This window comes from Poeciliopsis prolifica, unplaced genomic scaffold (genome assembly GCF_027474105.1).
Source record: "Poeciliopsis prolifica strain line A6 unplaced genomic scaffold, Auburn_PproV2 SCAFFOLD017, whole genome shotgun sequence".
Taxonomy (NCBI): domain Eukaryota; kingdom Metazoa; phylum Chordata; class Actinopteri; order Cyprinodontiformes; family Poeciliidae; genus Poeciliopsis; species Poeciliopsis prolifica.
Window position 1 is genome coordinate 7,947,010 of NW_026562392.1, and position 12,618 is coordinate 7,959,627.

The 12,618-nt window shown below is 40.4% G+C and overlaps 1 protein-coding gene across 3 annotated transcripts in view; it reads right to left on the reverse strand.

Moving 5' to 3' along the window:
- Positions 1 to 4,693: 4,693 nt before the first annotated feature.
- triob (trio Rho guanine nucleotide exchange factor b) overlaps positions 4,694 to 12,618 on the reverse strand; it is a 93,632-nt gene continuing 85,707 nt past the window's right edge. Inside the window, exons 51-61 of one of the 3 annotated variants that reach the window (XM_055041812.1) lie at positions 11,601 to 12,454; positions 10,536 to 10,789; positions 9,966 to 10,095; positions 9,826 to 9,853; positions 9,570 to 9,732; positions 9,364 to 9,485; positions 9,187 to 9,262; positions 8,890 to 9,090; positions 8,662 to 8,800; positions 8,304 to 8,490; positions 4,694 to 7,480 (exon numbers count right to left, since the gene is read on the reverse strand). In XM_055041812.1, coding sequence (XP_054897787.1) covers positions 7,071 to 7,480; positions 8,304 to 8,490; positions 8,662 to 8,800; positions 8,890 to 9,090; positions 9,187 to 9,262; positions 9,364 to 9,485; positions 9,570 to 9,732; positions 9,826 to 9,853; positions 9,966 to 10,095; positions 10,536 to 10,789; positions 11,601 to 12,454 — 2,564 coding nt within the window. In that variant the 3' untranslated portion in view covers positions 4,694 to 7,070. Of the gene's footprint in view, positions 7,481 to 8,303; positions 8,491 to 8,661; positions 8,801 to 8,889; positions 9,091 to 9,186; positions 9,263 to 9,363; positions 9,486 to 9,569; positions 9,733 to 9,825; positions 9,854 to 9,965; positions 10,096 to 10,535; positions 10,793 to 11,600; positions 12,455 to 12,618 lie in introns of those variants that run through there. The other 2 variants (XM_055041814.1, XM_055041813.1) reach the window with 2 other exon arrangements.

Consider the following 12,618-nt stretch of genomic DNA (forward strand, 5'->3'; position numbering starts at 1 on the left):
TATTACTTTGTCCATTTCTTGTGGTACCAGTCATTATTATTATTTTTTAATATGAAGCACCATTTAGAAGGTGGCACTGATCGTAGTCTTTTCGTTCTGTGGTCTCTTGTGGTAGAGTCTCTTTCATCCTTATCATTATTAAATATCTGCAGATAAGCAAAGGGAAACCAGAGATTGCACATGTGCCTTTTACTGCTGACACACAGAAAAATGATCTCTGAACTATTCACAAAAACCAAAACACGGGTTTCCCCTAAGGAGGCCAACTTCCGCTAAGGAAGGGGTGGGGGCAAGCGATTAGAATGGGATGAGGTGACATAGTTACTATGAATGACATGATTCAGGAAGGAATGAAAACTAGTGTGAATGTGCAGCAGGTGAGTTTAGTTGGTCTGAATAAGGTGTTTTTGTTATGCCCCTTCTGAACTGTGAAACAGATGTGTGGTTTCTCTGACAGTGCCAAATATAAAGACGCTGTCAGGTCTGAAAACGGTTTGGCCACTGAAAACTAAACAAGGATGTCCGAGGAGAAACATGTTGCACTTTCTTTGACATGGAATGACAAAAGTTGACTAAACAGACTAAAGTGCAGGTAATATTGCAGTAGGATGAAAGTTCTGAGGATGCTTCAATTCATCATTAAGGCCATCATGCTGACCTGCTTTTAGCTATTTCTTTTTATTTTGTATTTTTTTTATGCCAAAACATAATAGGATCAATGGCAATATAAACACACAGACGTAGTACAGGAATGGGAGCAGGGATGTTGAGACTCCTTTGACAACTCTGACCATCACAGTTACATATCAATGTGGTTGTCAGTGTCTGGATGAAATCCAGTTCAAGGTGTGAACTGGATATATGGAAATGGTTTTCCTGTGAATAAGCTTCTTGATTATGGATAAGCAGCCATTTTAAAGTCCAAATGAAGTTTCAACCAGAATGGCAGAAAAACAAATTGGCAAAGAACTTCCCACTGTGCTTCTTGTAAGAACGGAAAGATAAAAAAAAAAAAAAAACTGACAATAACAAACTGAAATAACAGAAAAAAATGGTCATGACTATGACTAACTCTGAAATAGGAATCTAACAAGAGCGATTCCCAGCACAGCAGTCGCCAGGCAACATAACATTTCTTTCTCAAATAAAATGACCTCCGTCTTGTTTTTTTTTTTTTTTTTTTTTTCTCAGTTGACTAAACAGCAAATGCTTTCTTGGAAAAATTTCAGTTTCTCATCAAACAGAAACTTAATTTGAATATGAACTTCTGTTTTTACTTTACAAATCTTCAACATCTGAAACCACATTATGAAAAGAATTAACATAAGGTTTCTTCGTATCTCCTTCCCTAATAGGGCGACACTCTTGACTTATATAATCACCTGTGGTGGTGGCGTTTTATTTACCTTCATGATCAGTCAGTGGCTTCCCGTGAGGGAATCTGTGCAAATCATCAAATAGTACATTAGCTCTCTAGCTCCATCTAGTGGATTCATGTGGTTCACTGAAGTCAGATTTGCTTTGTGGTCTACTGTGTATTTTGCATTGTGTCAAGTCTGTGTGGTTTTGTTTGTCACGCGATTTCCAAACTGAAATAAACAACCTCATTTGTTAAAAAAAGCCTGACAAAAACTGCAGAGTACATGAACATTAGCTAAGATAACAGCAAAGAATACTGTTAACTGTTTCTCATCTTGATGACAAATGTCTGATAAGGATCTTTGAGTGTGAGTGAATGCTGAATTCAGTGGGTGAAAGATGCCCAGAAGGGTAGGTTTTTCAAAACGGGGAAATGATGAGAACCACACTGACATGTGGTTAAAGAGATGTGTTTTAGTTTAGCTATTTATTTACCCACGCTGAGTAAAACATGTTCTGTCATTCTCTGAAGCAACAAAAATGCTTCACGCTGAGTGAGATAACTTTTTTGTGAAATAGCATTCCTGTCCACGAGGTAGTGCCGTGTGCTTCAGAAAAAAAATGGAATGAAATAACCAATGTAAATGATAAACATTTGATCTCAAAAGTTTTGTATTTTTGCTTGATTCATGATTCTGACCAAAGTCGCGTCCGTGTCTGCAGAGGTTTAGATGTTCTGTTGGGTTCTTCTGAGATGTCGTGGATGAGTTGTCGGGAGACCTCAAAGAATATTCTTGAATTTCTTCAGAACCGGTCATAGTGTGTTGCTTCTTGGGGTCTTTTGGCCTACTTCATCCAGTCAGACCAATTCTGTTTAAAAGATGTCATGAATCGACGCCTTGGCCGTGGGTGGGATCAATCACAATCAGTTCATTTACCGCCTGATTTGAATAGTCTGAAAAATGCACCTGGGACCTGAGAGGAAAAATAGAATGAATCTGCATGGGAGAAGATGTTGTTTTACAGTACTGCAAAGGTCAAATCACTTTGCATAGAGTACAGTCTGTAAAAGAAAATGAGACAAATAGGGAAGATGCGATACACAGCATGCATCACCTTCACACTTCACAGGTCTTGCATGAGATTTTGATGGTGAGATAATCTTTGAAGATAGTGCCGATAACGTCCCATGTGGTTTCATGCAACACAAAAAAAAATGTTGCCTCTGCTGTTGCTAAGTCAAAAATAGATGTTGCACCTGATAAGAGCAAATGAGAACAGGTTTCAGTCCAATCACAGGTGCTGTTAGGTGAACAGGCTATGGATGTAACAAAGAACAAAAAAAGATTCAATTAAAGCAAAAAGTGTACGTCATGAACATTTGCAGGACTGTAACTTTAGAACAAAACTCGACTTCTTGCTTGTTTTATTACTTAAGGACAATAGTTATCATAACCATAAAAAAATTGTTTCGGGTAACTCATGCTTTTGGTATTTTGTACATAGACAGTATGTGACTAATAACACGAATGAATCAAGAAGGTGAGGAAACTGAACCACGTAATGACAATATTGAGCGAGCGCACCAATTCTTGCATAAAACTGCAGACAGAGATAAGATCTGCGACGCCCTCTTTATGGTTTCTTTGTAGGTCATCGGATATGTAGCTCTTCGTCAGAAAAAAGTACTCACCTTGGATTACGGAACCCACTTCTTTGTTTTTGTCTCACGTTTTCTTTTTCTTTTTTTCTATCTTCAATTTTCTCACAGACACAGTCCCGAAACACGGAGCTTATGTTCTCTCGTGTTTAAGCATTTTGCTGGGATTTTATGATAAAGATCAACACAAAGTGTAAGAAAAATGATATTGCTTTTTTTTTGTAAAAAAAAAAAAATCTGGAAAGTGTAGTGGGCATGTGTGTTTACCTCACACCTATAAAAAAAAGGTCAAGTGCAACCAATTGCCTGTAAAAGTCACTTAATTACAGAGTAAGTACATGTGTAATTTAATCAAATCCATCTGGTCTGTGAGGTTCATTGGAGAACTTTAGTGAACTAACACTATCTTTAAAAGACCAACAAATACAGAACACAGACGGTGAAAAAAGCTGAAGAATACCTGTTTTCCAGCTGTGTAGATGCTTGCAAGATGGGATATATCTATTCTTCTGGACACCTCAAGCTAAGAAATATGAAAAATGTTCATTTGGATAAACATAATAAGGTTTTTGTTCTCTCCTGGAGAAAGCGTAGAAAAAGAATCTGCAGTTATTGTCCCCCAATTTTAACAAAATAAGTAAGATCAAATTACTGTAAAACCAGAACTTTCAAATACCCTTTGATTTTAGTTTAATTCATTTATGAAATCCACCATTAGGATTTAGGAAAAAGACAATTTAGCATAACCATTGAAGTTTTATAACAACTTGTGCAAAAAAAAAAATAAAATAAATAATAATAATAATGATGAAAAACACCTATATACTAACTTTGATAAAAAAAATTAAAAAAAGGGGGGTCAAAATGAAATTCTGGGCTGAATCAAAGTGAACTGTGCTCAGTGTTGCTCTTTTCCATTCTTAGACAATGTTATGTCCTCTACTAAACTTTGCTTCCCTGTCTGACTCAGATGACTGACTGCTATTCAGACACAGACAGATAAATAACATAGAGAAAATTCCTTCCCTGAAGCAAAACATGGAGGTAGCCATAGGATGCTGTGGGGATGCTTTTCTTCAACAGAGTTAGAGGAGCTGGTCATTGTGGATAAAGGGCAAAATGCAGGTCGATATAGGAAAAACAGTTAGGAGCTGCAAAGGATTTGAAGCAGAGCAAATGGTACTTCTCTATTAAAATTGACCAAAAGCATTTATCCCTTTTACTTCCACTCCAAAATGATGCTCTATTTTATTTTGGTTTTCTTTCACATATAATCAATAAAAGTTTGTATTTCCAGTGTAACAAAAAATGAAACCATTCTGCAGCTGTGACGTAACCCTATCAAAATTGTTGTTGAAATAAAAAAAAATAATAAAAAAACAGAAATAAAAAAAGTTTCTGAACTCAGTGCTTTTGATCTGAGTTTAAAACAAAACAAGTGTTCAGACAATCTTCGAAATTAGGTCTTCATTAGCGGTCCCATTCACTTCGACAGCCTCTTCAGGTTTTCCCCTCGCTTTCTAGTTATTCCAGTAATACCTCACTGTGTCGCCTCACAGCCCCTGCTCCCCTCACCCCAAATGTCACGAGAACTTAAGAAGAAATAACTGTAGTTTCAGGACGAGCCAGACATTTCCTCCTGTGGGTGTAAATCTCAGGCTACAGCAACATTCGTCAGTTTCCTTGTACATTTAATGGCAAAATAACAAGAGGACAAAATAAAATTATTTACAACACGTACGATTTGTTACATGTAAACACAATCTTCTGTACAAAGAAATATACATGCAAAAGTAAAAATGAGTCATAGTGAGACATTCAAGATGACATTGCTGCAGTCTTGTTTGTAGGTGTATTCAAAATATGACAGGTTTACATCCCGGGTGTCGGGCAAACCGCCCGACCCTCTCTGTACAACTTTACATTAAAAGTTGACTTTGTTTCTCAAAGGCTCTTCTGTACTTCAGTCAGGTCCTCCGGTGAGGTGGCTTTGAGAGAATCTGATTGAAGTGAATGACAAGCACATGTTTAATATATATATATATAAAAAAAAAAAAAAACAGTCACACAAACTGAGAGGCTCCACATGAATTAGACCAACAAGTGTCAACTTATTTTACACTAAAGTAAAGCAAATGATCTGACAGGACAGTAACGCTCTTGACCTTCAAATATGATGATAAACGATGCACATTTTTTAGTCTCTCCATCATTCCAAGGTTCTCTCACTCACCTGGCACTTTTGAAAAGAAAGATCTCCATAACATCCACACCCAAAGATGTTTAATAATAATAATAATAATAATAATAATAATAATAATAATAATAATAATAATAATAATAATAATAATAATAATAATAATAAAAACTGGCTTTAGGGTATATTTAAGAGAGAAAAAGAAGTTTTTTCTAAAATCTGTAATGCAGAGCATTTCTTTTGTTTGAGCTGTTGCTTGCTGATGATGTAAAAAAAAGTGTTTTTTTTTTATATGTTTGAATGGGAATGGAAAAAAAAAAAGTATTAAAATATTGAGTATGGGGAAAGAAATACTTCTAGCTAATCCAGAGAGAACAAACTCACAGCAAGCTACTTTGTGCACAGCTTGAAATCAGACAGGTGGAATCTGTTTTCAGCAAAAAAATAAAAATAAAAATAAAATAAAATAAAAAAAAAAGAAAATAAATCACCAAACAATACTTCTTTACATCAAAAATAAATAAATCCACACCAAACGTTTGTAAACACTCACATTTCAGTGTGGACTGATATAACTTAACATGAATAATTTGAAATTAAAAAAGGACATAAAACTGCAGGGAAAGAAAGCATAGCCAACTTTGGTATAGTCACAGAAAATAATAATAATAATAAAAAAACATTACAAGGACAAAATGAAAGCATAATTGTCCGTATTTCATAGATACATGTCTCTATACATTATTTCTGAAATGCCTCTTTTTGTCCAGGAGGTTTTGCAGATATTAATACTGAACTTAATACATAAGAGTTAACACAATACAGACATCTATTGCAGTACCAGGTACACACATGCCTTTTTTTAAGAATACGGCTACAACACAAGTCTTCATAAATAGTTGCATACATGGTAAAGCTGCAACATTGCACATGAGAACTGATGCAGAACAATGAGTGCATTTTCTAGCAGCTGTCTCTGTTCAACGTGAGGATCCAGCCACCATTTTGAGTCCTGCAAGGACTCACTACAACTCTGCACACAAAATAGCATTTTTTTTGTTTGTTTGTTTGTTTTTTGCAAATTCATTTGAGATAAACTCTTGAGGGACTGCGGGGGGACAAAAAGGACCAACTTGGTAAAGCAGGAAAAAGATTATTTACAACTAAGGCGGATGCAGCTGGAGATCCGGGAAAGCTTAGCTGACTATAACGCTTGTTCAAGTTGTGTTCTTGTCTAAGACAAATCTGAAAAGACTGGCTGAAATGAAGCGGGGTGATGAAGATAAGCAAAAACTATTGCACAAACGGTAGCTTTTACGGAAAACAGGATTTTGGTAGTTTCCATCTTGCATCAGAACCGACGAGACCTTCCCGTCGCATTCCTCTTCTTGCTTTTGTTTTCCAAAAACCGCCGAATTAAGACAGTTCTCCATTTTCCCGACTGTACACGATTTCATTTACAAAAAGTAATCTCTCGTTACAAAAAAAGTCCTCTTTAGTTTAACCGAAAGCAGCCTGAATTGTTCTTAATATACAGTACTCTATTTTCTTCAACACTGTCCAAATGTGAGATTCACTCGTCTCACGTTCAGCTTATTCAGAAAGCTTGTTTCTTATTGTTTTGTTTTTTTTTTCTCCCTGCTGAGTCAAAGTTTGAAATCTCAAATCGATTCCGTCAGGTCATTTGTTGTGCCGGCATAGTGAAAATATGCCAAGGTAAGAATAGGCTGTGGGAGTTTATCAATCAGTCAGTCAGTCAGCAGCAGCAGCAGGACTTGTGTGGCTTAGTGAAGGAGAAACAGTTCATAGTGGACTGGCCCCCCTGGTGGTCCTCTATCAAATTTGACTGTTCTGTCAGGTGTGATTGTAAAGTCGGCTGTGGAGGAAGGCCTGAATGGCGCCAACGGGCCGGACGTCGTTCTGGTGTTTCCGCCGCTCGATGAAGGAGATGAGCCTGGAGGTGTCCAGATGTGTGCCGTAGTGACTCGGCGACGGAGGCTGCGTGTGATTCACATGACCATACCTGCCGCTGGCTACGCCTCGGGGCTGGAGCCACGGGTACTGCAGGCAGAACCCAGCAGAGGGCCGTCGCTCCACCTCGCCCTGGAGCAGCAGGCAGACAAAGTCCTTGGCTTCTGTGCTCACGCCCTGGAAGTAGTCCTCGGGGAAACTGAAGTCCAGCCGACAGATGTTCAAACACGTCTCCTCGAGGCTTTCGTCCAGGAAGGGAGAGGCGCCGCTCAGGAGAACGTAGGTCACCACGCCTGCAAAACATTTGGTAAATTTTCTTCCAAAGAAATTAACCTTAAATTAATTGCACTGTTTTATTCTATTTGATGCACAAAGCCTGTTTAGAAATAATTGCAATTCCTTCAAATTAAATGTAACCAAAAGATTTTTGTATTATAAAATAATATTGCTGAACATTGGGATTGCAAAAAATGAAATTAAATAAAAAATAATGAAAGTGTGTTTTTTTTGTGAAGTACTTCAAAGCAACAGTTGAGCTCACAAAATTTAATGCACTGAATTTAATTGAATAAAGAAATGTTTCTTTCAGAGCAAACATACTGGAGACAACTGGAAAAAGAATTAGAATGCAAATGTTTATTCTAAAACACAGAGCAACATAACATCTACTGCTGGTCAGTAAATCAACTTACTTGGAGCCTCTTGTTCACTACATCAACTTTATGCATCTTTGTCAAATAAAACTTTCTATGTTGTATTAAGTAGTAAATCTGACCAAATACATAAGCAGAGTTCTTCTCGGTGTGCACAGTAGATACAGTAATGTTGCAATACTAATAAAGTTCCGATTTATTGTTCAGCTCTAAGTTACTCTTTTTGTAATTTGCAACCAATTAAAACTGATAATTTATTTTGAAATTTGGATATCAGACACAACCAAGTAAATTAAAATTAGCCAGAGTGATAGAAATGAACCCAAACACTTGAAATAAATTGTTCTGTGTGTGATAAAGCCATATCATTGCAGAAATTAATCAACTATGTTAAATGAAAGAGGAACCAAAGGGCAAAATTATTAATTATTAATTATTTCCTCGGTTGAATTTGTCTACTGACCTAAGCTCCAGAGGTCAGATGTCAGAGAAACAGGCTGACCCAGGACCAGCTCAGGAGCGGAGAACTCCGGGCTCCCCAGCAGAGGATGGATGTGAGAGGAATGAGGGTCCAGTTGAACGGCGTCACCAAAATCAGTCAGCTTGATCACAGGCTGGGAGCACACCTGCTCCACCACGATGTTTTCAGGCTGCAGTAGGGAAGGAAGGATCAGGGTAAATCTTTAACAGCAGGAGGATTTTGCCAGATTTGAACTATTTTTAGTGTTGCTTTCAGTATACTTATGATTCATTTATGGGTTTGTAAAAAAAAAAAAACTAATTTGAGAAATGTGCAAGTAAAGTAAAGATCGCCTGCTTACTTTGAGGTCAAGATGTGCTACCTTCCAGCCGTGCAAGTACTGGAGAGCTTCGAGGATATCTCTGAGGTATAAAGCTACCTTCTCCTCAGTCAGGTTTCCCCAGCTCACGATGTAATCCAGGAAGCGACCCTGGTCAGCCCTGACAGCGTAAAAATCCCCCAAAAAACATGTCATCCATCCCATTACCATCAGCTTACATGTAAAACAAGGTAGATCCGCAGTACTTACATCTCCAGTACAAGGACGTAGCTGTGGGCTGTCTCGTAGGTGTCCAGCAGTCTGACCAGGTTTGGATGGTCCAGAGTCTGGAGGAGTCGGATCTCCTGCAGGACCAGCTCTCGACACAGCAGCTTCTTGTTGACATGTTTTGCTGCGATGGTGCGCTTACTGCCTCTCTGGTCACACCGCTTAGTCACCGAGAATCGCCCCCTGGAAAAAAAGAACAGAGAGGAGAGTCACTGCAATGTTTAACTAGAAGTTTGCATTGACTTTGATGCGGCGGAATAGGCCGCAATGCTGACTTACCTTCCAAGCTCAGTGATCTCTGTGAAGTAAGACTCAAAACTACTTTTCCAGATGTCTTCACTACCGTTATTAGGAGCTGCAGAAGACATTCACTTTCAGTTTTTAGACTCTGTCAAGTTATGAAACACTGTAAAAGACAGGTGAAACATTGAACTACAACTACAACGCAAGTCTCACCTGACACAGTGAGGTCGGCGCAGGAGGTGACGGTGCCTGCTACGTTCGTGGCCACACACGTGTAGACGCCGCTGTCCTCGAGAGACACTCGCAGGACATGCAGGGATGCCTCTCCTGTTTCACTGCAGGGACCCAGAGTCAAAGGGCAACAGAGCATGAGGCACGTTACGGGCATCAGAACACGCTGACCTGAGACGGGGTTGTACCTGTATGTGATGCTGTAGTGCCCGTTGTTGCTTAGAATGCTATTGTCAGGTCCACGCCATGAGACAGTGGCGCGAGGTCGGCCACACACCTTACACCTCAGGGTGACGCTGTCGCCACTCTCACATGACACGTCGCTGAGAGGGATGAGGAACTCCGGGGGGGCTGCTTAGAAACAAGAGGAGGTTTTCATTTCTTGTGTTACCTTTATCTACTGTTTTTTTAAATGCATTCACCGATTGAATTAAATCAACTTACCATCATAGATGAAGTTGGGATTCAGAAGCTGAAGGGAAGGGAGATAGATTGAGTTCGAATGTATAAAAAAAAAAGAAGAAAGAAAACAGTGGCAGAGAGAGAATTGATTTGAGCACTGAGGAACTCTTTATGCTTCCTACCTTGACAGAGACCTTGTTAGCCAGGCTGTCCTGGGACTTGCGGTAGCCGTTTTCCAATTTTCTGCCATCTTTATCTCTTTTTTCAGACTTTCGACGGATACGCAGCGCAGTGTGCCATGACAGTGATTTTCTACACCAGAAGAGGGGACAATGTTGAGAATGTGTTAATTTTAAAGACTTGAAAAGGTGTTTGCTTAATATCCTGTCACAGGTAGAGCAATCGGTATTGCCATGTTGCCATGACAAAAAACCCCCCCCAAAAAAACGCAAAAAAAACCTTGCCATGTAAAAGTACAACTGAGAAAAGACTCAAAGCTGGCAATTTTGAGTTTTTTAGACAAACATTTTTACAAAGAAAGTATTTGCTGCCTACCCTGAATGTAGCTGCCTAATCTCCATGGCTGTCAATGTATTTTTTTTTATTTCACTTAGTATTATGTATTTCACTTGGTATTCATTTATTCAGACACAATTACAAATCAGTATGAAACCTTGGAAAAAATGGCCATACTCATCAAGTGCGTTTCACATACTATTTATACCAAACAAACAAAAAAAAAAGTCTCTTACTTGATGGTTCCTTCAGGGGGGTCAGGTGTGGTGGAGGATGAGGTGTGTCCCAACACATAGCCAGGGATCCAGCCTTCAGCCGCAGGGGAGTGCTCGTTGGCGGCCCGGTACACCAAGAACATGTTCTGCTGGTTGCTGGCGAGCATTTGGACCACCTCACCCTGCACCACGCTGATCTCATCCTCCTTCACCGCCACATAGTCCTGGGTCACCAACATGGTGGACACACTGCTGCTGCTGCTACTGCTTTCACTCTGCTGGAGAAGAGGATTGTGGAACTTAGCGCACAATGAAACACTCCTGAAAGCAAACGATGTTAAACTTAAAACATTGTTCAAAGGAAAGTTGGTCAATAAGCCATCAAATGTGTGATTTTACTGATGGAAACAGTTTATTGAATGCATGCGGCATTGCAAAATCCCCCCTTTCTAAAAAAATAAAATAAAATCTTGCAATTGCATGGATGTTATCATTCAAAGTGCGGTTCGACAAGTCGTGACGCAGAAGTGGTGATCCCCAGGTGAGAGGCGCTGAAATGTTCAAATGTTTTTTGCGCTAAAGGAATAAAACTAAAGCAATATAAAGAAAGGGGATACAGAAGAGACGATAAGAAAAACAGAGTTGTTGCAGAGGTGCTGTCCGACAGCTCACTGATCAGTGAGATCATTGGTTATCACTTATCGCACAGAAGAAAGAGAGAGAAAGTGTTGCTCTGTGCTCTCTGATAAGTGTCTGAAAATCACAGCTGAAAAGCAAACACCAAGTGCAGAGAGCGTCTCACAAAGCAGATATGACAGGTGCCCTGTGAGTCAGATCTGTTAGTAAACTCATGGAGAGCCCAAGTATTCTCCACTACCGCTGTCAGTGAAGTTAGTACACGCCGGTCGGTAGATGTTAATCTCCAGTCAGTGTTTCAGTAGTTGTAGTTGTTGCATGTAGAAGCCATTCTCAGAGCCAGCAGCAGGGTGGCTGGTTGAAAGCCAGTCAGTAGGTTAGGTAGTGGTTAGTGACTAGTGAGGAGCGCGGAGGCTCCTCGAGAGTCGTGACCTTGTCTTGACGTCTTACCCCATTGCTCTGGGTGGATGTTACCGACTGCTCACTGGTGGAGGAGCAGGTGCTCATTCTGTCTGTTTCCTTACTGTGGCTGCAGTTGCGGAGAAAAGACGGCATTCCTCTGCCCAGGGAGTCCCCTCCACCGCTATTGTCACTGGGGAAGGAGAAGGAACCTGGCCTGCCGGCTGGAGAGGGAGGCATAGGGGGAACGACAGCCCAGAAAGGATTCCCTTTATGTGCCGGACTTGAAGGGATGAACGGTTCCTTTGCTCCTCCAAGGGTTTGAGGGGATATAAGCGGGGAAACTGTCCCAACTCGAGGGCTTCTGAGGGAAAAACTCAGAGGAGCCACTGGCATCTGTGGTACTGCAGTTTTATGATGTGTCTGGGTTTCCTCATAGACCCCAAAAGTCTGTTTCAGACCCCCGTCCGTATTATCTGTCGGCCTGTTACTGTTATTATAGTTACTCCCTTGCAAACTGTTCAACCTCTTCAGAGTGAAGACCTCAGAGGCTAGCAGCTCTCCATTAGTCGGGCTGTCAGAATACGGGTAAGAGGGAAGGGACGGGTGGCTGGGGGACCACATACCTGCTGATCTGTCAGGCCCCTCGGGGCCTGGGGGGTGGTGGTGGTGAACGGGCTGGGGGAGCCGTGAGGATGGCTGAGGGATACGAGACGGGCGGGAGCGAGGGCCGCACAGGGAGGAGGAGTTGCCCCCTGATCCTCCAGAGCCACCGCCTCCTCCACCTCCTCCTCCCATGCTGGAGGTGCTGTTGGTGCTGCTACCTCCTGTACTGCTGCTGCTACTGCTGGGGGGTCCTCCACCTCCCACGTGATTCCTCTGGTACTCTATGGGTGAGGTTAAAGCTGTGGGAACAAAAAATAAAAAAAATATTTTTTTTCTCATGTCGTTAAGTGCATTTTGAACATTTTCACATTTTTTCACAACATCCCAGATACTTTATTAAACTATGATGTGACAAAAAAAATAAAAGTATTACACAACTGTGACATTGGAGGAAAAAGGACAA